Source organism: Neovison vison, chromosome 10 (assembly GCF_020171115.1).
Source record: "Neovison vison isolate M4711 chromosome 10, ASM_NN_V1, whole genome shotgun sequence".
NCBI classification, from domain to species: domain Eukaryota; kingdom Metazoa; phylum Chordata; class Mammalia; order Carnivora; family Mustelidae; genus Neogale; species Neogale vison.
Genome location: NC_058100.1, coordinates 62,254,281 through 62,281,880, shown reverse-complemented (window position 1 = coordinate 62,281,880; position 27,600 = coordinate 62,254,281). Strand labels below are relative to the sequence as shown.

The 27,600-nt window shown below is 38.3% G+C and overlaps 1 protein-coding gene and 1 long non-coding RNA gene across 10 annotated transcripts in view; one reads left to right on the top strand and one right to left on the bottom strand.

The window, feature by feature from the left end:
- LOC122918710 overlaps positions 1 to 3,231 on the bottom strand; it is a 55,153-nt gene extending 51,922 nt beyond the window's left edge. For 2 of the 4 annotated variants that reach the window (XR_006386661.1, XR_006386662.1), the window contains exons 1-2: positions 2,287 to 2,639; positions 1,773 to 1,844 (exon numbers count right to left, since the gene is read on the bottom strand). This is a non-coding gene — a long non-coding RNA (uncharacterized LOC122918710). Of the gene's footprint in view, positions 1 to 1,772; positions 1,845 to 2,286; positions 2,640 to 3,172 lie in introns of those variants that run through there. The other 2 variants (XR_006386663.1, XR_006386664.1) reach the window with 2 other exon arrangements.
- The window catches only part of RCOR3 (REST corepressor 3), a 52,309-nt gene continuing 27,725 nt past the window's right edge, over positions 3,017 to 27,600 (top strand). Inside the window, exons 1-7 of one of the 6 annotated variants that reach the window (XM_044267464.1) lie at positions 3,017 to 3,364; positions 3,789 to 3,845; positions 13,476 to 13,553; positions 16,431 to 16,483; positions 18,358 to 18,519; positions 20,102 to 20,226; positions 20,992 to 21,070. In XM_044267464.1, coding sequence (XP_044123399.1) covers positions 3,196 to 3,364; positions 3,789 to 3,845; positions 13,476 to 13,553; positions 16,431 to 16,483; positions 18,358 to 18,519; positions 20,102 to 20,226; positions 20,992 to 21,070 — 723 coding nt within the window. In that variant the 5' untranslated portion in view covers positions 3,017 to 3,195. The remainder of the gene's footprint in view (positions 3,365 to 3,788; positions 3,846 to 13,475; positions 13,554 to 16,430; positions 16,484 to 18,357; positions 18,520 to 20,101; positions 20,227 to 20,991; positions 21,071 to 27,600) is intronic. The other 5 variants (XR_006386660.1, XM_044267466.1, XM_044267465.1 and 2 more) reach the window with 5 other exon arrangements.

The window sequence follows — 27,600 nt, the reverse complement described above, 5'->3', positions numbered from 1 at the left end:
ATACTGACTGTATCCAGCAACTTGCTAAATTCAGTATTAATACTAAAAGTTTATAGATTATAATTATATATACAGCCTATCATCTTTTTTTTTTCCAGTTAACAAATTAATTTATTTCTTTTCAATCCTTATACATTGTGGGGGGCACCTGGGTGGCTCAGCCAGGTAAGTGTCTATCTTTAGCTCATGATCTCAGGGTCCTGGAATCAAGACTGAAGTCAGGTTCCCTGCTCAGTGAGGAGTCTGCTTTTCTCTCTCCCTCTGCCCCTCCCCCAAACTCATGCTCTTTCTCTGGCTCTCTCAAATAAATTAAAAACAAAACAAATCAAAACAAAACAATCCTTATACATTTTTTTCCTTGCCTTTTTTTTTGCTGGGATATCCAGTACAATAGTGAAGCTTTTCCTCTGATATCTTTTGATATTAGAACTATAAGATATATCTATTCCAAATTTAAACTGCAATGAAAACAGTAAAAAAAATTTTTAATACAGTAAAAAAGCAGTCAAACAAATAAAATATTGTTTGTTAACAAATCCAGAGACCTTTTCTTAAACCCTTCTCATGATTCTTCATCATTGGACATTATTAACTTTCTTAAAGCTTTCTTCTTCCTTGACCAGATTCATTTCCTCTAACCCCTTATTGACATTCGCAGAATTTTCTTCTTAGGCTTTTCCTAATTTTATACTGTTCTTATTAACTGTTGGGAAATCATTTTAAGGTCTTATTCTTTTTCAGAAGCAGGTCAGCTTCAGGTGTTGTTCTTTTCTTCGGGGCAAAACAGAAAGAAAAGCCCCCATCCCTGAGGTTCTTCTCCCACGAGTGGAATGCGTTCTGTCCCCTTTGTTGTACTCGAGAGAAGTGTGGAATCTTCTTTAAGGGTTTTACTAATCATTAGAAATAAGTACAAAAGTCCCCAAATTAAAACGTTTTAATCCTTGATCTATAAGCAGAAATTCCTTTCAATAGAAAAGAGGCTGGGGCGCCTGGGTGGCTCAGTGGGTTAAAGCCGCTGCCTTTGGCTTAGGTCATGATCCCAGGGTCCTGGGATGGAGCCCCACATCCCAGCAGGGAGCCTGCTTCTTCCTCTCTCTCTGCCTGCCTCTCTGCCTACTTGTGATCTCTGCCTGTCAAATAAATAAATAAAATCTTTAAAAAAAAAAAAAAAAGAGGCTGAAGTGTTGCAAAGTTGAGGAGTTAGAAAGCACGCTGGCCAAAGGGCATCAGAGCGACATTTACCTTTCATGAATTCACTTAGTTCATGGTCGGGCCTTTGCATTACAGGACCAGAGATGCTGAATCATGTTCTTTGAAGTTTGCGTATAAAAATAAAAACACCAATGTATTCATTTACAATGAAAATGAAATGGCTACTAATTTCATTTGCCCAGGATATTCTCTCAGTGTAGAAAAACTATACAGGAATTAAAATAATATCCAGAACTGTATTTGTTGAGAGAAAGAGAAGAATAAAAGGTTTAGTTGTATGATCTATGGGAATCATATCAAGCTTCGATAGATCAAACTATTTCCACGATCAGAACAAGATAGGTGTTTTGAACCTGCTCAGGAGACTTTCCCCTTTAGACAGGGAGCCTGCCAAATATTTACTTCCCAGGCTTTTTTTTTTTTCCCCTGGCTCAATTCCTGATTGAGACATTTGAAGTCTTGCTCTGGCCAGAGATGCTTATTTCTGCTTTGATCCACTCCACACTGACCTGTAACAGAGTTACTCAGGACAGCCTTTAAGTGTTTGGAGAATACCTTACCTCCGGACCACAAATACTGCTCTTCATTCATTTGCATACTAGATGTTCACGGGAAGTCCTCAATTCTTACTGCTGAGCAAAAACAATAAATAAATAAAGAATGAATGAATGAACGAAGAAAGAAACAGAAAATCATAAACAGCTCCCAGTGCCAGAACAGAGCAGATATCCTCAAATCGGGTGAAGGAAATATGCAGTTCCCTATTCCTTCTGCCTAACGCAATTCAGAAAAGCATTACAGAGCACGGAGCCTGCCAAGCTGGAAACTCTGCCAGAATGCAGCTCTTGCCTCACCTCCACTAGGCGACTCCGCCCTCCCTACAGCTCTGCTCCAAGCCCTGACCACAAGTCAGCGAGGACTGAGTAAGCACCAGTCCACAAGGCCCCGGTCGTAATTTTATTTCACCAGTGACAACACCCACTTTCTAACTAATAAAACAGTAGAGGCGAAAAATGGGTAAAAATAAAGCAAAGGTGAGAAGAGAAAACTGAAGAAAGGTTTTTAACAAGACACCTTTTAGCAAAATACAGCTGCAATGCTAGCACTGGAAACTCATCTTGGCACCCTCAGTCTCTCTCGGGAGTCAGGCCCCAGATCTGGGATTCAGACACCAGAACTGCAGCGTCCAGATAAACAAGACCGCGTCTGCTACTCTGGGCTTGGAGCTCTAAGGGCGGCCCGCCACACAGTCCAGCTCCCGGGCGGGAACGGGCGCAACACCAGCTCGTCGCGGTTGGAGGAGCCGCAAAAACGAGCAGCAAACCGCCGCGCTCCCGCCGAGACCCTCCCGGCCGTCCCGACCCGCAACCACCGGGGAGAGAGAGAGGCCGTTCTCCAGACTCCGGCGCCTCGGATCTCGCCGGCCCTTTCTCAGGCTGGGCGCGTTCCTTCCGCCCAGAGGGCAAAGAGTCCCACGCCCTCTTGTCCGCCTCCGCCCGCGCGCTAGAGCGCCCCCTAGGAAGGAAGCCGGAGAGGCGGCGGCTTCTCTGCGGCGATTTTATTAGCTCGGTTGGGGTTGCCGGGGCTGCCGGCGAGCGGGGCTTCCCCGCCCCTCCCCCCTTCTCCTCCACCTCCCCCTCCTTGCCCCTCCCCGCCCGGCGGCCGGAACCTCCCTGCGGGGCGGAGTGATACCGGCGGCGGCGTAGAGCGCGGCGCGGCCGACAGGGGCGCCCGGGACTGCGCGGGGCGAGCGGAGGGAGGAGGGGAGAGAGGCGGGGCCGGGGCGGGTTGTTGTGAGGCGACTGCGCTACTGCCGGACCGGGGCGGTTATGGCGGCTCCATATTAACACCCTCCTCCTCCTCCTCCGCCGCCGCCGTCTCCTCCTCCTCCTCCTCTCCCTCCCGCCCGCACTCGTAAGCCATCTCCCCCTTCACCCTGACGCCTACCGCTTCCCCTCACCTTTCCCCCTCCCCTCTTCTACCATGCCCGGCATGATGGAGAAAGGGCCCGAGTTACTGGGGAAGAATCGATCGGCCAACGGCAGCGCCAAGAGCCCGGCGGGCGGCGGCGGCGGCGGCGCCTCATCCACCAACGGCGGGCTGCACTACTCCGAGCCCGAGAGCGGCTGCAGTAGCGACGACGAGCACGGTGGTAGCCTCGAACTCCTCCCCGCCAGCCCGCCTGCCCCCCTCCCTCCTCCCCTCCCCCAGCCCCCTCCCCTCGCCGCGCTCCCGCCCTCCCTCCCCTCGGAGCCCGGGCGCTGCGGTAGCCTCGAACTCCCGGTGCAGTGCAGCAGCACCCCCCGCGACCCCCGTCCCTCCGCCCCTCGACCAATCCTCCGCCCTGCCCCCCCCCGCTCCCCGCCCCCATCCGCTGCCATCTCCCGGAGTGCCCGAGTTAATATCTTCCCATCCACCCGCCGCTTCTTTCCTCCCTCCAGCAAATTTTATATTTTATTAAGTGTCTTTTTCCTTTTCTTTCTTTCTTCTTTTCTTCTTCTTTTTCTTCTTTTTTTTTTCCTCCTCTTTCCTCTCTCTCTCTCTCTCTTTTTTTTCTTTTTGGCATTGCTTTGCAGATGTTGGGATGAGAGTCGGAGCTGAATACCAAGCTCGGATCCCTGAATTTGATCCAGGTAGATATATTTGCTTAAGCAAAATCCTGTCTCCCCTTTTCTGGGAATGGTTTAGGGTGGAAGGGGTAGAGGTGCTGCCGAGGTAGGGGTCAGGGTGTGCGGTTGGGCGGGGATGCGGGGCTGGGATGGGCAGGCATCTGGCGGGGAGGCTGTCAGGCTTGGCAGGGCTGTGACACAGGGCGTGTGGGCAGATGTGTGCATTGCAAGGTTAACATGGTTCCTTCAGAGGCCACTTGCCCGCTGCTGGCATCGCCTTTCTGTCCCCATGAGCCCGGGGCGAGGTTGGGGAGAGCAGAGGGAGGCGGCCCTTGGCGGATTCGAGGGTCTGAGGCTGGGGAAGGAGCGGCTGTTGGGCCGAGGCTGGAGGAGAGGGTGTGCAGGCTGCTTGTGGAAGAACCATGCAAATGTCAGTTGCCACACCGCCGGCCCCCGGGGAGCGGAGGGCCGCGCTCAGCAAGGGCGGCGGATGCCGGGGCTGCTGTCATCGGCCGAAGCTGAGGGCGAACCTTGGCCAACCCGCTCGAACACGGGATTTTCTTTTTCCTTTCTTTTTAGCTGGGTGGTGTAGCTTTAGTCGCGACAGCTCTGCGAGTGTAGGAGCCGCGGAGAGAAAGGGATGGGGAAAGGGGGTGGGGAGAAGCCAGAGGCACACCTCGCCCTCCAGGCAGCCCTAGGAAGTCAGACCACAGGACAGTGGCAGCAGCTGCCAAGGAGACATTTTCTCCCCGAGCAGCCAGGTTCCAGCGTCCTCTGCTAACCCAGCTTGCGGGCTCCCTGTCTACTTTTCTCCAAACAGGCTCTCTGGCGGTCACGGGATTTCAGCCTGGACGGGGATTGGGCGAGAGTTCCGCATATGGAGGCGCCCTTGCTAGAGCCTCCCGGAGTGGAGCGTGTTCCTTCTCCCCACCCCAGACCCTCTTCAGTTCAGGCTTTGGATAGACTTTGAAGGAGCTCTTTTTTTTTTAACCCCTTTCTCCCTCACAGTTGGTCAGTTTCTTGCCCCCTGTCCCCTCATAATAACATTGTGTCGGGCTTTTGAATTCTGTATTAGATATTAATAGGGCTTAATTGTGTTTTTTGGTGGGAGAGGGGAGGGATAGCGTCTTTACATCGTTATAGGGCATGGGTGGGTATTATTCATCCCCTGCCCATTACAACAATGCAGAGGAGTTTTAGGTAACCTATCCTCCTGTCCTGAGGGGGAGGGTAAAATAATAAGTGTTAAAAGGATTGTTAGTGCGGTCCGTTTTTCAGTAGGTAAAACCAGTGATTCGAGTGCTCACTAGGTTTGGGTTGCCTTCCAAACGACATAGCTGTTAGTATATTTTATTCAAAAGCTATCAAGTGTGGGTACTGGTTGTCTTCAAATAATTTTAAATGGTTTGTGAAACTAATTTTGTTTATTGATGTAGCTGGTAGGGGAATAACACTTTCGCATTACAAGGTATTAACTTGTTACTTGGAAAAAGCATGCTTTGGCTTAAAATAGACTGAATTCAGTTCCCAGGTATTTTATTTTTGTGCTCTGAGCAAATTAGTGACCTTCCCTGATCCTTAGTTTCCCTAGCTGTAAAATGGACATAAAAAATGCTTCATGGAATTCTTATCAGAAATACCTGATTGGCATATGGCGGTTATTCAGTAAAGATCAAATTTGATAATTAAGAATGATTCTGCATACATTTATATCTTTATGACTTGGGGCATTTATTGGTACTTTGCTTTTTTGGGAAATGATAAACTGACTTACAAATTAGAATTCAACAACCAGAACTATTTCATAAGTTAATAAACATATCTATTTTTTTGCTCCATTAGATAGATTTATATTTTATAGACAACTGTACACAGTTGATTGGGAGGTCTTATGTTTAAAAACCAGACTTCTTGCTGGAACAAATTTATATATGCCTTGGTCTAGATCACTGTAAAGGTTTTTTTGTTTTGTTTTCATTTCACGATAGAGAATAAAGTTCAAAATTTGAAAAATAATTCATTAAAAGTGCAGAACACTTCAGGTAGTTTCACATGGCCACTATTTGAATTATCCAGTTTACTTGATCATCATTTTTTTTTTATTACTTTGAGCCTAAGCAGAATATTTGTGGAAAAAAAAATCACTGCATTATTACATTTTTAAAAGTCATTTCAAGTTATTTACACAGATTATAATTGCCACTTTCTATTAGGGTAAGAATATATGTCATTGGGGCACCTGGGTGGCTCAGTGGGTTAAAGCCTCTGCCTTCCGCTTAGGTCATGATCTCAGGGTCCTGGAATCAAGACCCGCGTCTGGTTCTCTGCTTCCTCCTCTCTCTCTATCTGCCTACTTGTGATCTCTGTCTGTCAAATAAATAAATAAAATCTGTTTTTAAAAAAATGAATATATGTCACATTTTAAAAATTCATGTGTAAATTTTCTCCTTAATCTGCAGAAGAATACTGAACCTAGGGACACAACTAAAACCAATTATCACTTAAACCTGGATAGGCTTTCCTATAACCATTATAAGCAAATCTTGTCAAGCAAATGTATCAGTTGTTAGACATTTTTTTAAAGTAACTATTGAACCTCTATGCCTTTCAATACAGTGCTATTCATCTATTTTATTCTAAGTGTTGTGCTATTGGGTGAAGTTTCATCAATTCAGTATACTTTGGTGAGAAATTAAACATATTTCCTTGGAAAAGATAAAAGGAAAAGAGGTATTTATTAATGATAGAAATTGAGGAATGGTCAGTATCTCTCTCTGCTTTTCTCTTTTTCTATACCTTCATCTTTAGTCTCATAAACCATTCAGTCTACCTTCATGGAGATTATTCAGCCATAACCAACTTATTTGGAAGAAAAATTCCCAAGGTACCAAGATTATTATGATCAGAATATAGGAAAATTAAAGGGGATTTATGTGTGTATGTGTGTTTAGGATATTTTTATTGAAGAAATTAATAGTGATAGAAATCAAACAGAATGAATTACTAAAATGAGTATTTTAGAAAATATGAGAATTGTGATTTAAAGTGGAATTACTGAATATAATTTTAGGAACAGTTTATGTTAATTAACACCATTGCTAAGAATGCCTTTATAAAAATTTACTGACTGGATTTGATTATTTTCTTTCTTTTTCTTTTTTTAAAAAGATTTTATTTATTTGTCAGAAAGAGAGATACAGAGTGTAAGCAGGGGGAGTGGCAGGCAGAGGGAGAAGCAGACTTCTTTCTGAGTAAGGAGCCCAATGTGGGACTTGATCCCAGAGTCCTAGTATTTTGACCTGAGAAAGGCAGATGCTTAATCGACTGAGCCACCCAGGCATCCCGGGTTTTATTTTCTTAGGTGCTTTTTTTTTTCCTTCAGATTTTTCACTTCCCAACTTTTATTTAGTGCCTCCTGCCTATTTGTGTATCAAGGAAGAGCAGTTTTGTGTGGCGATTAAATCTTACCTCTTTTCATACGCCTTTTAGCTAATATGGTATAGTGTCCTTGACAAACTGCCTAAAGTATCCATGCCTTTGTTTTGTGATTTGTGAAAGGAGATAATGTTAACCATATCATTAGATTAGGTGAAAATTAATGTCTATAAAGCAGTGGTTTTCAAAATGTTTTGCTTGTATATTCATAATAGAATTTTCTTTCTTTCTTTCTTTCTTTTTTTTTTTAAGATTTTATTTATTTATTTGACAGCGACACAGCAAGAGAGGGAACACAAGCAGGGGGAGTGGGAGAGGGAGAAGCAGGCTCTCCGCGGAGCAGGGAGTCTGATGTGGGGCTCAATCCCAGGACCGTGGGATCATGACCTGAGCCGAAGGCAGCCACTTAACGACTGAGCCACCCAGGCACCCCCATAAAAGAATTTTCAAAAAAATTTTCTCGTGTATTTTTGACATCACTTGTTGCTGTGTTAAAATAGTTGAAAAACATAATCTCCAGTGTATTGAAAATACTAGGACTTTGAAATAAAGCCATTATATCCTTGTTTTAAATGCATCCAGTTAAATATAAATACTATAGTAATATGATAGTATCTATTTTATAAGAAGTATGGAGAGGTGAATAGCATGAAAGTTTACATTTTTTCTTTTTATCTTCAAATTTATTGCCATGGATTTTACCCATGGAATTTTATATTTTTGTGCTTGAAAGTGCTTTATTGATCAACTATCTAATTTCTCTACCATTGTAATATGCATTCTTGTGAACATAAGGTTCTAAGTGTTAAGTCTCTTCTGGTTTGAGTTATTACAATTAATGTATAATTGATTGAAATTGTAATAGCTATGATACCTTAAGTAAAGGAGAGCCTTGCTGACACCCTTCGTTTGGCAGTGTAGAGGTCTTAAAATATTAGGTGATGTACTCTTCTCAGATGTGGGATGGGGTAAAAGAGCTGCCCCCCCCCTTTTTTTTTATTTTGGTAAGTGAGGGAAGGGCATCTGTGAAAGAGGTCATACATAAGTAGAATGAACAGCTAGCTCTGACTGCAGGTGAGTTCTCAGGCAGATTATCTTGGGGAAGAGCACAAAGGGAAGCTGAAGTTCTGAAAATTAATTCCCATAAAACTTACTTATGTTTATATAACCCTTGGAAAGTCATTATTTATCCCAATATGAAGGTAGTGAATTAAATATGTGAGAGCCTACTTCATAAATTGAGAGAACTTTAACAAATATTTGGTGTGTCTTAATATTCTCAGTACTTAAGTTCTTTTTTTTTTTTTAAATGTTATTTATTGATTGGAGAGAGAGAGAGAGAATGAAAGAGAGAGAGAGCATGAGAGGGGAGACGTCAGAGGGAGAAGCAGACTCCCCTGCTGAGCAGGGAGCCTGATGTGGACCTCGATCCTGGGACTCAGGATCAGGACCCTAGCCGAAGGCAACTGCTTAACCAACTGAGCCACCCAGGCACCCCTTAAGTTCTTTCCTATAGAATATTTGTCCCATGATTTCTGTAGAACTCCTTATTCTAAATGTCCTAAATCTAAGAAGTAAATTTATTTATTTTTTATAAAAGATTTTATTTATTTGAGAGAGAGAGAAAGTGAGAGAACAAGTGGGAGGAGGCGCAGGGGGAGAAGCAGGCTCCCCTGCAGAGCAGGGATCCCAATGTGGAACTTGATCCCAGAACCTTGAGATCATGACTTGAGCTGAAAGCAGCCACTTAATGTACTGAGCCACCCTGGTGCCCTGGTTTTTATTTTTGTACTTAAATTTTGAAATTTGCTATTGATGTAAAAATCCTAGCTCATCAAAAAAAAATTTTTTTTTAAGATTTTATTTATTTATTTGACAGAGATCACAAGTAGGCAGAGAGGCAGGCAGAGAGAGACAAGGAAGCAGGCTCCCTGCTGAGCAGAGAGCCTGATGTGGGGCTTGATCCCAAGACCCTGGGATCATGACTTGAGCCGAAGACAGAGGCTTTAATCCACTGAGCCACCCAGGGCCCCTCAAAATTATATTTTTGTTTTTTAGTTGTTGGTTTTTACCAGTTGATCTCATAAATGTACTTAATTGCTCGGCGGGGAGCCTGCTTTTGCCTCTGCCTGCCATTCTGTCTGCCTGTGCTCGCTCGCTCTCCCTCTCTCTCTCTCTGACAAATAAATAAAAAATCTTTAAAGAAAAAAAAAATGTACTTACTAACTGCAGTTAAGGTATTTAAAAGATTTCAAAATGATTAAACTTTTAAGTGTTTCATTTCATACTTTTAAAAATTGTTTAATAATTTTGTTTTCAGAACTGTCATCCTAATATATAGTCTTTAAAAATGATGGTAACTTGCTATCTAGGTTTTGGGTTTTTCTTTTTTTTTTTTAATCTGTTTGGAAGATAAGATACTTCTAAGGTTGGATTATTTCGTTGGTGAGGCAAGCTTGATTTTCAGTATTCTTTTTTTTTTTTTTTTTTTTAATTTATTTGTCAGAGAGCGAGCACACTCACACAAGCAGGAAGAGTGGCAGGCAGAGGAAGAAGTAGGCTCTCTGCTGAGCAAAGAGCCTGATGTGGGACTCGACCCCAGCACTCAATTACGACTTGAGCAGAACACAGATGCTTAACTGACTGAGCCACCCAAGCATCCCTTCAGTATTATTTCTGAGTTATCAGACAGGTTTGAGATATAGTATTAAATATTGTTACACACAGGGGTGCCTGGGTGGCTCAGTGGGTTAAAGTCTCTGCCTTCGGCTCAGGTCATGATCCCAGGGTTCTGGGATTGAGCCCCACATCAGGCTCTGTGCTCAGCAGGGAGCCTGCTTTCTCCTCTTTCTCTCTGCCTGCCTCTCTGCCTCCTTGTGATCTCTGTCTGTCAAATAAATAAATAAAATCTTTTTAAAAATAAATAAATAAATATTGTTGCACATAAAAGCAAAATAAATATTGACTTTAAGTCCTTGAGATCTTTGTCTTCAACTTTTACAATGGAAAGGATAAAATTATTGTATGCAAATCATCCTGAGGGGTACAGTGTATGTGTTGTGCTGAGTGCTGTGTATTGTGTAAGACTGATGAGTTACAGACTTATACCCCTGAAACAAATAATACTTTATATGTTAATAATAAAATAATACAAGTTACTTTCTTCTTTTATAGGAGAGAAGTCAGGTCTGAGTTTTTAGGAAAAAAAAAAGTCATTTCAGCTATCCAGTCTCATTTTCAAGGGATTGGTGAGAGGAGGCATTAGCTATTTATGTTAGAGCCCCATGAGGTTTTATTCGTTTGTGTTATTTGATAAGGTGACAAGAAGTCTTTTCAGAGTAGAGATCGAATGGAACAAGAAAGAACTTACAGTGAGCATATACTAGTAATAATAATGTTTAGGTAATGCTTACTGTATGCCAGGTACTTTGCATACATTCATTTAATTTTTTAATAATTCTGTGAAGTAGGTACTCTCATCTTCCCTATTTTTTTTTTTTGAGATTTATTTATTTTAGGGAGAGAGCTGGCGAGCGAGTGGGGGTGGGGCTGGGAGGAGCCAGGAAGAGAGGTAGAGACCAATCCTCAAGCAGACCCCCCACTGAGTAGGAAGCCTGGCATGGGGACTCCGTGTGGGGTCTGGATCCCAGGACTCTGAGATCCTGACCTGAGCTGAATTCCATAGTCAGCTGCTTAACTGTTAGACTGAGCTATCCTGGCATCCCTCATCAGTGTTTTTAAAGAATTACACTAAGGCATGGACACATGGGTAAATTTCCCTAAGATGACAAAGCTTGGAAATGGTAGAGCTTGTATTCGAATTAGAGTCTGACTCTGTAATGGTTACACTCTTAACCATTAAAATATCTCATTTCTTGTGAACATCAGTCATCTCTTGGGCCTAGCTGACACATACATGATTGAAAATGGTGGAGTTTAGTTCAAGGTTAGGAAAAGAACAATGTGGGGATGCCTGGGTGGCTCAGTCAGTTAAGTGTCTGCCTTCAGTTCAGGTCATGATCCCAGGGTGCTGGGATTGAGCCCTGCTTGGGGATCCCTGCTCAGTGGAGAGTCTGCTTATCCCTCTCCCCATCTCCCACTCATGCGCTCTTTCTCTCTCAAATAAATAAAATCTTTGGAAAAAAAAAAAAAAGGAACACTTTGAAAAGCCTAATTAGTCATTTTCTGCTACCAGACACAATTAGTACTCTCCCTATTAGCATCCCCTACTCCCATGTTAGAAGAGCTGTTAGTTCCCACAGCTTGGATGTCAGTTTTTGTCAGACCAGGCCCTTAATTGTAGTCCTAAGAATTTTGGGGGAAACCTAACTGTTTTTCTTCTGGGGAAAAAATACAAAAAATAGTTTATATCTGTTTAAGAAGAGATATTTCATGAAGGTATTTTAATTAAGATTTTCTGTAATGCAAGAATCAGATGCAAGAAATATGTTTAAATATTAAGCATGATAACGCTCTTAAAGACTTGAGACTTAATGGAAACCTTTCTTGTTGCACTCCTTATTAAGTAGGATTTAAATTATCTTATTGTTATAATTCATTGTGAAAAAGAAAAAATCCATGCTGAAGAACTGAAGTTTAGAATACTCAATAGAAATAGAAGTAGATAAAGACTTCTGACCAACTTGGATATGTCTGTTTTATTTCCACTGAGTGACTGCCAGTTTTGCTTTTGTGTTTATATTTTATGTGGTTAGAAATTTAATATAGATCTTATTTTTGAAGTTTTTAAAAAACTTGAAATTTGTTTTCATTGAATATAGATTTTAGATAATGTACTTCTACTTTGCATTTTTTTAAAGTCTTAGATTTTTGTCCTCTTTATTAAAGATATGACAAAATGCAGTAGATTTTTAGATTCATTTTATAAATATGATTTTTCTAATTCTTTGGTACTATTCTCTCATTTCTCTTTTTTCCATCCTAAATTTTTCCCTAGAGTAAAACACATACAATTTTTAAACAATCTTAGCTTCATATTTTCACTAACAGTATATAATTATAATTTTCTATAGTGTGTTGATTGAATATGCAATTGTCACGTGTAGTGATTCTCCGAAAGTTAAAAACTACTAAACTATATTAGATTATTCTTGGATAGATAACTTCTCTAGATTGAGGTTATACCCTTAGTTCCTTTACCCCTGGAGGTGAGTGTTCTTTATTCCAAATATCTTACAACTTTATGAATGATTATAGTTTAACCTCAAAATTCTGTTAATGTTTTATGAATAATGAGTAATTTTGGAATTTTTGCCATTTGTTGTTGGTAGCTATCAATACCTCACAAAAGTCAATTATGATACATTCATAGACAAGTCTTTAAGTAGGTAGCAACAATGCTTCATTTCTTGATAGTTTTAATTAACTTGAATGCACCTAGGAATTAGAAAGAATCCAGAAAAAGACCACCGAGTAATTAAAAGACAGAACCCACAGGCATGTATTTGGCACTGGGACAGCTGCGTTGGGCTTTCATTCAGTCTCTATCCTCGATGTAGTATTAATAGAGCTTGATTTTTCTGACTTTTTAGGTTATAACAGGTTAGAAATAAGCAACAGTAATGTTGTGCTTCTACGTTTGGAGGTGGACTTTTGATTATTTCAAGGAGAAACAGCATTGTTAACTTTTACATTTTTTGACTTTGTTTTCCTCTTAAACAGAGCACATAATTTTATAAATATAAACTGTAATAAGTGAAATTAACGCTCAAAAGGAACAGTTGGCAGACTCACAGGAATAAGATTAAATAAAAAACATAAAAAGCAGGTATAAGTATTTTTGAATGATGGTAGTCTTGACCCATTTAGTTATGGGGCAAAACAGAAATAACTTACCACCTGAGGTATTCTCTAGTTTTAAAAGTCAGAATTTTTAATGACTCACAAATTATGTTTAGAAGGTTAAATCAAATGTATTACCTGTCAAGAAATAGGGCTATATAGTGTATTTAAGAAAGTCTTTCTTTTTAATTTAAATGGGGTTAACTTCAGTCTTTGTGAAATTTTCTTCAATTCCATAAATGAAATACTTAGTATATTTAATGTAAAATCTGTTTTTCTTCTCTGTTTCCTTGTACTTGGTTCCTTTGTCCTCTTGCAGGTACTGTACTAAAATAGAAAAAAATTTACTTTGTTTATACTTAATTTTAAATGTACATAAAATCCATCATATTTAAAGTAATGAATTTTTTTCCCTAGGTGCTACAAAGTACACAGATAAAGATAATGGAGGAATGCTTGTGTGGTCACCATATCACAGTATCCCAGATGCTAAATGTAAGTTTTCTGAAATTGAATGTTTATGTCAATAGGATTCTATCAACCAATTCAAAATACAACTTATATTTGTTTTGGGTCGCTGAGATTCTCATAAGAAAACAGTTTGTCTTTGTTTTGTTTTTTGATGGAGGTTGTTATATTAGAATGTTTTTCCTTTTGAAAGATAGTGGGTTGATCATTCCAATTTGTGTCAGGCCCAGGAAGACTGAAAATACCTAGGATCTGATGGCATTGCTGCTTAAATCCTCAAGCAGGGGAGGGAGTTACTATGTAGACATCTGCACAGGCTTTTCCTCAGTATATGGAGCTGTAAAGAAATGCCTTCAAACTTCAGAGAGCCCACTATCATTACCATTTTAAAGAGGAAAGGGGAAAGAACTGACTTCAGCAGCCATCAATCAGGTCATCTTTGAGCTCTCCATTTCTGGACGGAGACCTTCTGGATCATTGACCATGCACTTCTTGAATCATGGTGTGGCTTTAGACTTCAATGTGATGTAGCGGACCTGATCCTTTGCGGCACATCAGATATAGGAAACGTGCAGGTAACAAAACTAAGATCCCCACCCCTCCATTCAGTTATCTTTGAATTTGTTAATTAGACAAACAGAAAACCACTGCACAGCTATTCTTGGAGCTGTAAAATAATCTTGTTTTCTAAAATTATTTACGAAATCTTAGAGATGTCCCATAATGGTTTATTTAGTCCTATGAAAATTAATGATGTTCTGTATGTCATGTGAATAGTAAGCTAAGCATACTTCTTGATGCAATAAGAGAACTAAAAATTGAAAATTGAGTATTATGCTGCATACCTGATAATTCTTCCTATTTGACAGTTTGGGAATACCAGCAAAAGGTCCAGCTGGTAATCTAGGAATTACATGCCCTTGAGGCATTCTTAACAGAAAACACAAAATTGTACATTTGGCCTGGGACTGTATACTGAGAAACCTGAGGGAGATTATCAGGTTTCTCTGGTTCAGTGCTTGTTACATGGCAAAGGTTTTCATTCATAAACTGAGCATCAGGGTATCACTGGCTTCTGCTGTCCTACCACTGTTTTGTACAGTGGTGCGTTTCTTAAGAAGGTGGAAAACAAAATTTAGAAAGCTAGCATATCCTGATTGTGTGGTGCCCATGTAGAATATTCTAGACCAAAGATATCGGGCAGTGGGTTCAGCTCTGGCTGTGCACTAGAATCATGTGGAGGAACTTTTAAAAGACAGTGCTGATGTCTAGTGTCTATCTCAAACCAATTAAATCAGAACCTTAAGGGTTGGAGTCTGGACTTAACTTTTAAATTTTTTATTTTATTCATTCATTTGTTTTTAAAGACTTTATTTTTTAGTAATCTCTGTACCCCACATGGGGCTTGAACTCGTGACTCCAAGATCAAGAATTGCATTCTCTTTCGACCGATCCAGCTGGGTGCTCCTGAGCTTACTTTTTAAAAGCTCCCCCACTGCTTCTAATGCACAGCCAAGGTTGGAAACCATAGATTGACTGGTATTGTTTAGCCTTCTACTTATAGGACTGTAGGACATTTTTGTTAAAAACAGCATGTATTTAGGCCTATCTTATGTTTAAGTACTATGAATTTAAATTCTAAACAAAAGACAATATTTGGATTTTCTGCAAAAGTTTACAGTCTTAAGGAACTATAATAGCATCCATCGAAAATAGTTACTATTCTAACAGCATTATTATTATAATATCATTTTTATATATTAAATTATCTTAACATTGACTAATAGTAATAGCAAACTCATATAAAGTACCTAAAATGTACCATGTGTTATTCTAAACAGTTGATATATAATATCTCATTTAATCCTAGGAAGCAGGTACTGTTTTAGAGTGATAAAAGTAAGGTACAGAAAGGAAGAGTTAATTGCCTATAGTCAAAAAACTTGCAACAAGGCTGAGAATCAAGCCCTGGTAGACTAGCTGTTCTGGGATCAGAATTCTTAACCTCTGCTTCTCCAAATATGCTTAATATATATATATATATAAATATATATATATATATATAAATACACACACAGTTTATATATAAAGTGTATATATATATATGCACTTTATATATATATGTTCTTTATATATATATATATATGCACTTTATATATAAACTTTTAAAAAGGATCAAACAGGAATGACTATATGGATTTCACGTAAAACAGTCCTGCTGACTGAAATGGCAGACTTCTCAGAAATAAGGCCTTAAAATAACTAGTACCTCATCATTGAAGCTGTGCTTATCTAAGTAGTTTTTTGGCTTGATTACATATGGATGTTGAATGAAAATGGAATATTCAGATACCTTCTGTATAGCTTGCAAGAAGAGCTGAAGAAAATTTAGGGCTACTGAAGCATACTTGAACATGTCATTATTATGTATAGCTGACAGAACCATAGATAAACCATCCTTTGTACAGCAGTCAGAAGTGGGAAGGTAAAGGCTTTGGGCCAGCTCTTACTATGAGATGGGATCTGAAGCAGCTAAATCTCTTCAAATAAAGACTATAACAGAAAAATGAAGAAATTATCTAATATTCTACACGGTAGTTAGGTTCTATTGACTATGTACAGACTATTCTTTTTTGTATACAAAAATAGTTAAATGGCATTGAATTTAATAAGTATGTGCTATATAATCTTAGAAATAAATCATACTAAGTAAAATTTTAAATCAAGGAAGGTTCTGCTCCTGATTATAGAAATAGAAGTCTTTTTTTGTAACATTTCATGGAAAATGACTTTTCCCTGGAAGAGCCCTGGAATATAATATTTTTATTTTGCTTTGTTTAAAAAAAAAAAAAAAGCCCTGTGCACCTGAAGTAAATATAGTTATATAACATTGTTTCATTGCAGTGGATGAATATATTGCAATTGCAAAGGAGAAACATGGCTACAATGTGGAACAGGTATGTAGAGAAACATTTTAGTATTAAAGCTTGCCTCAGTACTTAACAAAACCAAAGAACATCTGGTTGGTTCTATCCTAAGAAATTGCAGTTCCACCAATTTTATAGATAACATAAGAAGCCTAGTAAAGTCTGACCTTTTAAACTTAGGGATTTTGCTTTTATTGTAAACATTGTTCATCTCAAGGGCTTGAATATTTTTCTCTCAATACCTCTGTTTCTTATTCTGCTTTGCGTTTTAAAAGTATCTCAAAGCCTTCAGATTATTCTGGCAAATGCTAACCAAAAAGGGATTTTTTTTTTTTTTTTTTAGTACAGGTAATTCTCTCTGATTTTTTAAAAAATTTTATTTATTTATTTGACAGAGAGAGAGAGCGAGAGAGAGAGAGAGATCACAGGTAGGCAGAGAAGCAGGCAGAGGGAGAGAGGGAAGCAGGCTCCTTGCTGAGCAGAGAACCCGATGCGGGACTCCCATCCCAGAATCCATAGACCATGACCTGAGCCGAAGGCAGAGGCTTAACCCACTGAGCCACCCAGGCACCCCAGTTCTCTCTGATCTTTTAATCTGAAAGACCTAGAATTTAAACTTTTTATTTAGTATTTAAGACTTCTCAATTTTGAATGAAATAACTTATGAAGGGCTTTTCTCAAATTTAATTTTTAATTCTTTAATTTACTTGCGGGGGCTTTTTTTTATTAGATAATTTTAAAAGAAGATCCATTTGGGGCATATGGTTCATTATCCCTTGTAGTGAAGGAATGAAGAACATGAAAAAATAAAAATGAAATATAGATTCTTAAATCTGTTTTCAACTAATTATTAGATCAACCTTTATCAGAAGTAATAGTAAAATGAATTATCTGTAATCTGCACTATTAAGAGCTAATTTTATAGTCATTACCATGGCTAAATAATACAAAGTCATTTCTAGAAATTGAGATGTTTATCTAAACATAGCTAATTTTTTTGTGAATTTTGAAGCCTTTGATTATTTTGTTTTTAATTTTTGGCTTTCTGTTTAATATTTGTTTGAGATGTTAATCCTTTAAAATGTAACTGCACATATGTTTATTTTCATGTTCATTTTAAAGGAGTGTTACTGAAGTACAGAAATTAATTTCAAAATGCATTATTTGAAAAGTTGCTAAATCTCTTCTTAAAAATGAAATTGGTACTTGATACCTTATAGGAAAGATAAAGACCTACAACTTAACAATAGAAGGGAAGGTTATGGAAGGTTAGAAATTCCCCATTTTGGGTTTTACTATGATTTGGTAATAAAGTCATTGAAGTTATCAATATGCCTCATAATGGTTCTTTCTATGCATTATGATAATAAAGAACTTTAAGAAATATATGTGGTAAATATTATTAAGATTGCATTGAGGTACTCCTTGGAACTGTTCAGCCCATGGTACTTCTAAAAGGTTAAAACAAATATTTCTCTACTGCGTTTCAAGTGAGCACTTCTAGTTTAATATTATGATTGATAGTTTTCTTCAAATATTTACTGGATATTTTTCCTTTTAGCATGTTTTATCTGCACATTGACAAATGAGTAAATATGGGTCAGTCTTAAAACGAGTCAACAAACTTGCTTTAGTAATTATAGTCACTCTCTTCAGTTCACTGTTTTTCCTAGATTATGCAGCAAATGTGGTATGTAAGAACATTCACTGTTCTGAGGCCCTGATTTAAAAGAGATAAATAAATGAGGTCTACCTGGGCATCCCTGATTAAAAGCTCTAAACTGTGAGTGTATCTTCAGTTGAAGTCATGGGCTTAAGATTTTAACCTAATTTGTGTTTAACTCTCTTAAGTGTGATGGAACATAAGTCCATTAAAACCAAAGGGGAATGATTTCTCTTCAAAGGCTCTTGGCATGTTGTTCTGGCATAAACATAACATTGAGAAGTCCCTTGCTGATCTCCCTAATTTCACTCCCTTTCCGGATGAGTGGACAGTGGAAGATAAAGTCCTGTTTGAACAAGCCTTTAGTTTTCATGGGAAGAGCTTTCACAGGATTCAGCAAATGGTATGGTAATTTTAGTTTTACTGTAATTTGTGCCTGAAAGATTTGCTATTATTAAACACTTCCCAATTCTTAAAAACAAAAAAGTTTTCAGTCTAATTTTAATGTTTGAAAGTATTTGATACTTCAGATACCTATATATTTGTATATACTCTTTTTTTTTTAAAAGATTTTATTTATTTATTTGTCAGAAAGTTAGAGAGAGTACAGGCAGGCAGAGTGGCAGGTAGAGGCAGAGGGAGAAGCAGCCTCCCCACGGAGCAAGGAGCCCGATGTGGGACTCGATCCCAGGACCCTGAGAACATGACCTGAGCCGAAGGCAGCCGCTTAACCAACTGAGCCACCCAGGCTTCCCTGTATATACCCTATTTTTGATAACCACTCAACTGCATGACAGTTATATTATTGCATCATAATTTTTTGTTATGATTTAAATATATGTGTATTAAATGTGGTTCTAGGAAGAAAATCACAATTTCATTTTTGTTTTAATTGTTTTCATTTTTTAACATTAGGGTTTTCTAATATATTCTTTTGGATATGAAAATCAATTTTAAAAAATTCTGTATTTCAATATTATACAGGTACTATTGTTTTTAAGGAGAAAAACTCTTTATTTCTAGTTTTTAAATTTTTAGTATTGTGTCAATATAAACCTGAGAAGTTGCTGCATTAGAATCTCTTAACCTGAATGGATGAAAATTAGATAATGTTTGCAAATATATCTAAGTATTAAAGAGAGCCTTATTGATTGGGCGTATGTGTCCTTGTTTGCCAGTATGACAAATCAGTGCATGATGATTAGTCATTTTAATACCCAGAGACTTTATATGGTAGCTACAGTCTGATTTTATTATTTATCATCTTAAAACCTAGAGTTAAGATAATAATTTAAAAAATGCATTGTTGAAAATTGAACAGCTTTTCTTGAAAACGTGATGCTAAGTGACAGAAGCCAGGCATAAAAGGTTATATAGTATATGATGAGCCCATTTATATGAAATGTCCAGAATAGACAAATCCATAGAAATAGAAAGTAGATTACTTGTTGCCAGAGACTGGGGTAAGAGAAGACCAGAGGATGACTACTAATGTTTCTTTTTGAACTTAGGAAAATGTCTGGAATTACGTAGTGATGTTTGCATAACTTAGTGAATATGCTAGAAACCATTGAATTGTACATTTTAAATTGGTAAATTTTAAGGCATGTTAATTATGTATTAGTTTTAAAATTTCAACTTACAGAGGTGGGAAGAGAAGAGTAACTCCTTAAGAAAAACAAATACCGAAAGCTAATGTTGTGCTGGGAACATCTGGGTGCATTGTTTACCATGTTTGTGATACTCTTGTCTCCCCTTTCTTCTTGGAACAAATAGGAATATTCAGAAATGTTGATGACATAGGTGTGGTGGGTTACTATGGCTGTAACAGTACTTTTTAGTTCTATAATTCATAAATATACCCATGAAAATATTTTTCATCTATGCCTTTAAGTATCAAAGAATAGTATCAGAAATATTCATTCTGTTAATCAGAATTTGTGATTTAAATTTGCTGATATTAACATGACTTTTTTTTTTTCAAGCTTCCAGATAAGACAATTGCTAGCCTTGTAAAATATTACTATTCCTGGAAAAAAACTCGATCCAGGACAAGCTTGATGGATCGCCAGGCTCGTAAACTAGCCAATAGACATAATCAGGGTGACAGGTAGGTTGGATGCCTTTATATAGTTACATTGTTAGGACACTTACTGAATTATTTACACTTCCTAAGGCAGAAAAATTATTACAACACATTGTAAATGTAAATGTAATGTAACCTTCCATTCAAGATGTTTTGTCTCTGGCAGGAAGAGTTGAGTGATCAGAAATCTTAATAGTAAGGACTTTTCTTTAACTGTTAATTGTAGCCAGCAGACAGCTGTGTTGTATGTGAGCTGTGTTTAACTCTACTTGCAAGTGCTTCCTTTTAGTACCGATATAGTCAGTACATATATTTAGAATACATTAAGAAACACACTCTCTAGAACATGCTTTTTCCATAATTGCCTGAGCACCATTACCTGACTAACTGAAGTCCTCATTATTGTAGCTGTATGTTTCTGGTGGTATAAAACCGTTCTGCTTACTGGTGTTTATCTTTATCCTCCAGCTGGAGAGATGAAATAATCAGTACTATATCAAATTAATATATGTGTTCTCTTTCCCAAATGGTATTCTTTCTAAATATCTATCCTATTGGGTCTCTGTTTTTTTGGTATACATGTTTGCTAACATGATTCTATATACCCAAAAAGATAAATGTTTTTAAACACTACAGCAGTCTAAATTATAGGAGGTAATCTTCCCAAGGACACTCTTGTTTTTTTGGAAAATGTCTAGTGAAATTATTAGCAAGGTATATTGCAATTTGATAAACTCCCGGAATAGAATAAAAAGGGAATTAAGTTTACTAATCTTTGTTTCTTCTCAGTGATGATGATGTGGAAGAAACACACCCAATGGATGGAAATGATAGTGATTATGATCCAAAAAAAGAAGCCAAGAAAGAGGTAATGGTGATCATTAGAGTGCTTGTAACTGTTCTACAAATCCATGCAAAGAAGAATGAACTATACTTCATGTTAAGAAAAACGTTTTTATATCATAATGTAGGAAGTAGTAATTTTCGATGTTAGAGAGTTTGGGAAAAATATCTAGAACTACCAGTTAGCCAGTAGTTTAAATAATTATTGGGTTATCTCATCCACTCAGAAGTATAAAAGCCCTGTCACAATCGCTAGTTCCAGAGAAAAGAAATAAAACGCCCTCAGATGATATAGTATGATATAATAGAGTATAAAATTAAGCTTTCTGGTTTTGTTACCCAGTTTTTCTTAAAAACACTTGTTTTGGTCCATATTAGAGCAAATTAGAAATTAGAAATTAGATCTCCCTCAACTTACGATGAGGGTACATCCCGGTAAACTCATCATAAAGTGAAAATATTGCAAGTCAGAAATGTATTTAATATACCTAATCTAGCAAACATCATCACTTAGCCTAGCCTAACTTAAACATGCTCATAACATTCATTAGACTATAGTTGGGCAAAATGATCTAACATAGAGCCCGCTTTATAATAAAGTGTTGAGTATTTCATATAGTTGAATACTGTACTGAAAGTGAAACACAGAATGATTGTAAATATTCACAGTGGTTGTCAGTGTATCGGTTGTTTTCGTGTCCACTTCGCTGACTGGGAGTTGCAGCTCACTGCCACCGCCTAGCATTATGAAAGAGCATTTTACTGCATATTGCTAGCTTGGAATAAGAAGAAAATTCAAAGTACAGTTTCTGTTGAGTGCCTGTGACTTTCACACTATCATAAAGTTGAAAAATCGTAACCAGAACCATCATAAGTTGGTGATGATCTGTAGTAGTGGTACACTGAGAGCAGTGAAAAGAGAAACAAAGGAAGAGATGGAAGAATCCCCAGCTAGGAAAGCACTCCTGTTCCTCTAAATGATGATGATGATGATGATGATGATGATGATTTACAATCACTAGGAAAGGGGCGCCTGGGTGGCTCAGTGGGTTAAAGCCTCTGCCTTCGGCTCAGGTCATGATCCCAGGGTCCTGGGATCGAGCCCCGCATCGGGCTCTCTGCTCCAAGGAGAGCCTGCTTCCTCCTCTCTCTCTGCCTGCTTCTCTGCCTACTTATGATCTCTGTCAAATAAATAAATAAAATCTTTAAAAAAAAATCACTAGGAAAAGGCTAAATTGATATACTGACTCATTTATATAGGCAAGGATTTACATAATTGTGAAAAATAGATCAAATATTGAAGGGTAAAGTCTTGTGAGGTATAGACATCTGTGACATAGTGAAGATCGAAACTGGGAGACAGAATGTACCTTCATCCTATTTAATGACCACCATTCCTCAATGCCATTGGCCCATCTTGGACCTTGTCATCGTCTTAAACTCTTTTATTAAGTGACATTTTAAAGATCCTACTCTTAACTCAATTTATTTTACAAATTTTCCTACTACTGCTAAATGTTCTCAAATTACTTGATTCCTTCATTTTTTCCCAAGTCTGCCTTATTTCTCTGAGCCATAGACCTAGTGATCAACTACTTAAAATTGCTGTATTCCCCGTATCTCTCTTATATCCCTAGTATTAAGTCCCTATTTCCCTATCCTCTGCTATACCTTCCCTAACCCTATGAACCCGCAATGCTGGGTCTGTTGCTATTCTTGGTCTGAGAGGCACAGCAGGAGAAAATGGCATAATTATATAAATTGTTGCTACTTAGATAAAATGGCTTCAGATCTTAGTGCAGTCCTTACGTCTCTCAGTGTTTAACTTCTTGTTTTCCCTTGGTAAAATGAAAATATTAGGATTGTTTGGGAATCAAAGAGGTAATATATACAGAAGCACTTCTTTTTTTTTAAATTTTATTTATTTATTTGACAGAGAGAGATCACAAGTAGACAGAGAGGAGGCAGAGAGAGAGAGAGGGAAGCAGGCTCCCTGCTGAGCAGAGAGCCCGATGCGGGACTCAATCCCAGGACCCCGAGATCATGACCTGAGCCGAAGGCAGCGGCTTAACCCACTGAGCCACCCAGGCGCCCTACAGAAGCACTTCTTAGAGTACCCAGTACATAATAAATCTTGAGTAAAAGATACTATTTTATTCATTATTTGAGCAGGTATTCTGAACTTGCATCCCTTTCTGTACATCACCTACCATCTCTCCACTCTCCTGCAAAAACTTAACCTGATAATCTCACAGAGAAAATACCAAGCAGGAAGTCCCTTAAATTCCAGCCCTTCTCCCTGACCTCTGTGCTACTTACTGCCCTTTTCATCTGAGCATGTTTATACGTACATTAAAATTACTGTATTTTGCTCACTAGGCTATACAGTTTTTGAAGTCAGAGACAGAGTTACATTGTACATCTTGTATCTCGCAGCACTTGACATAGTACTCTTTGTCTACCTCCTTACCAATATTTGATATGATCAGACTTTTAAAAATCTTACAGATTTTTTTTTTTAAAGATTTTATTTGACAGACAGATCACAAGTAGGCAGAGAGGCAGGCGGGGGTCGGGGGGAAGCAGGCTCCCTGCTGAGCAGAGAGCCCAATGTGAGGCTCAATCCCAGGACCCTGGGATCATGACCTGAGCCGAAGACAGAGGCTTTAACCTACTGAGCCACCCAGGTGCCCCTTACAAATCTATTAATAGAAATGATACTCAGGAACATTTACTGAATAAAGTCTGCCTGAATGCTTCTCTGTCATAGTAACAAAGGTCCCTTCTCTTGTTTGATCCTATCTGTCCCTTCGTGTCAGGACTAGGACTTTTCCCATCAGTTATCCCTCTCTAATTCCGTATTTTCAGCCTTTTCATTGCAGCCCAAATTATGCTCACATCTTCTGTGTAAAAGTGTAACTATCTCTCTACCAGTCTAGAAAAAACTCCTTCCCACTACTTCACTTTTGACTTTGCATCAGTCAGGCTTCTGTCTTTCCCCTTCACTGAAACAGCTGAGAGATGTCAACCTAACTGCCACATTCATTGTATTCTGCTCGAGCTTTCTGTATCATTTCAAGTTACTGACCCCTCCCTTTTCCCTGAAAATCTCTTCTTTGACTTTTGTAACACGATTCTCTGATCCTTCCCCCCCACCCCCGCCCAGTGGCCTATTTTATTTTTCAGATTTTATTTAAATTCTAGTTGTTAAAATATAGTACAGTATTGGCGGTTCTGTGATTCTTGCCTACTCTTTAATTTTTAAAATTTTTTTAATAGATTTTATTTATTTGAGAGAGAGAGAGAAAAAAAAAATAGTGTGAGGGGCAGAGGCAGAAGCAGACTCCCCACTAAACAGGGAGCCCAATGTGGGATCTGGGGCTCAATCCAGGGCTCTAGAATCATGACCTGAGCTGAAGGCAGATACTTAACTGACTGAGCCACCCAGGTGCCCTTTGTCTACCTTTTTAACTGTTGTGTCTCAATCTTAATAACTTTTCTCTTTGTTATTATTTTATATTATACTATTCTATACTTTCTTAATTGTTCGTTTTATTGTTGTTTTTAATTTTTTCTCTCAAATAACTGTCAATTTTGTCCTTTATGTTATATACAACTGCCTTACATCTCTTCTCTGAATTATTGGGATTTTCTGTCTTCCATCCTGGTCTCCACATTCTCCACACCACTCCATTCCAGTCTGTTCTTTAACCCTGTTGCCAAAGCAATCTTTCTAAAACCGAATTTACTGCTTGCAACCCTCCCATGGCTTTGTTCATAGGGTTAGGATAAAACACAAAGCTCTCTAGTGAGGCATTTCCCACCCCACCCCACATATTTCGGATTACTAACAGTGTTTAAGAAAAGTCGTTTAGTTCCCTGGTTTTTGTCCTGAGGTTATGATGGTCTTTTTTTTCTGGGATTCTCTTTATTCACAAATCTGCCTAGGAAATTCCTCATAACTCTGTTAAGATGTAACTTCTTTATGAACTCTCTCTTATGCTTTATCTTGAATTGACACCACCTCCTTATTTTTCTTTAAATCTATTGAAATACTCGTTGGGGTTCCCTATTTCACCTGTCTATCCCTTTGTGGTAAGCCTTTGAAGAGCAAGAATCCTATCTGCAGAGCCTGAAACATAGTAAGCATTCTGTCAGATTTACTATAATAAATGTGAATACATATTATAAGCTTTTTGTTTACTGTACAAATGTAAGAGATTAGGGACTTGAGTTATCCAGAGAACTTACGTATGTGTAATACTGTTCCGTCCAACTATGCGAGATGATCTATATGCATTTGGCCTTTTGTTTGACTGTGATCTCAAACTATTAGCATAAGGAAAGTATAAGTTAAACAGTGTCAAAAGGAGGGTGACTGGGTGGCTTAGTAGGTTAAGTGTCTGCCTTCGGCTCAGGTCATGATCCCAGGGTCCTGGAATCCAGCCCCCATGGTGGCAGGCTCCCAGTTCTACGGGGTGTCTGCTTCTCCCTTTGCCCTTCCCTGCTGCTTGTGCTCTCTCTTTCATTCTCTCAAAGAAATGAATAAAATCTTGAAAAAAAAATGTTAACAGGAATCCTCCAGATTGTGGTCCAGGGCAAGTAATGTATTGTCAGCAGCTTCATTCATTCCTCTGTTCTTTCACAGATCATAGGGACACAGGAAGGAGTGATACTATATTATTGCCTTTAACACAGATCTGCCTACCTGCTTCTGCATGTTATTGACACATTATGTAGAATTTTAATAAACTTCTAAAAATTGTGAACTATATAGTATCATAGAGTATGCAGAGTTTAAAGAAGAATAAAACAGCCAGCATCTCCTCACTGAGCTTAAGAAACAGAAGTCCTGTGTGTGTGTGTTTCCTTAATTGTACCCCTCTCCCTTCTCTCCAGAGAGAACCTCTATCCTGAAAAGGGAACCCTATCCTGAACTCTATCAATTATTTACTTTTTTTTGTAGTTTTATCACACGTGTGTATCTCTGACCAACCGTAATTGAGTTTTGTCCATTTCAAACTTTATATAAATGGAATCATATTATATATGTTTTTCAGCTACTCACATTTTGTTGTTGTTGTCTAGCATCTTTTTGCAGTTCATTTTCATCACTATACTACGGTGTTCCATTGTATGCGTATGCCACAACTTGTTTGTTTCTTATCAAGGGACACCATTTCCAGTTTATTATTATCATACACAATACTGATGAGAATATATCCTGAATACACATACATAAGAATTCCTTTGGAATAGTGCTTCTCAGGTTTAGTAGGTTTTGTATTGCCCCCATGAGGGCAATAATGGAATTATGGAGGGGTTTTTCATTATTATAGTGGCATGGTAGGAAAGGCATGCCAACTCTCCTGAAATGCACAGCACATTAGGGATTGTGCCACCAGTGACTTATTGAGTAAATACTACCCTTGTAGTGTTTGGAATGGAATTACTCTAGGGTATTAACCGTGTTCATATTTGCCGTTACCTAGTAAAGTTGACCCTTGAACAACACAGGTTTGAACTGCGTGTGTCTGCTTTCATACAGACGTTTTCAATATGTACAATACTGTAGATTTCTTTTCCTTAAGATTTTCTTCATAACATTTTCCTTTTTCAAGCTAAGTTTATTTTAAGAATATGGTATAATATATATAACAAAAGTTGTGTTGATCCGTTGTGTTGTCAGTAAGCCTTCTGGTCAATAGTAGGCTATTAGTGATTAAGTTTTTGAGGAGTCACAGGTTATACAGAGTTTTGATTGCAGGGAAGGTCATTGTCCCCATCCCCCACATTGTTCAAGGATCAGTTGGGCCATGAGAGTACTTATAATCCACTTCCTTGCCAATACTTGATATATTCAGACTTTTAAAATGTTATAAATCTAGTAGTATGAAATAGTTTCATTGTGTTCTCAATTTACTAATGAGGCTGAATATTTTTCCATCTGCTTATTGTCTATTATTGTGTCTTTTTAAAGAAAAATCCTATTTTTGTTTGTTTGCTTATTTTTTACCTCCTTTCCTCTGGGGTTGTTTTTGTCTGTTTTTTAAAGATGGAATGTATAAACGTTCATTTTCTTATTGAGTTCCTTATGCATTCTGGCTACTGATTTCTTAGTTAAATGTGTTGCATAGCTTTTAGCAGTTTGTAGCTTTTGATGAACAGCTATTACATCAGAAGCATGTACAGATTCAATTTGTGTTCTTTTATATTTTCAAACTTAAGCTTTTAAGTTTTGCTTTTTACATTTAAGTCCTTGATCTGTCAGTAGTTAAGGTTGGTTCATGTGAGGTAGAAATCCATTTTTACTTGTGTTTCCTAATACGGAAGTGAGTTCCTCTCTCTCAGCTGGTCTGCAGCTTTATCATATATGAGGTTTTTATATATGCATGACTATCTATTCTGCTCCTCTTGTCAGTCCTACAAGATCTTAATTGCTGTAGCTTTATGGTAAGTCTTGATGGCTGTTAGGGTATAAGTCCCACTACTTGGTGGTGTTTTTTAAGGAGTAAGGAGTTGGCTGTTCTTGGACCTTTGCTCTTAAAGCTTATG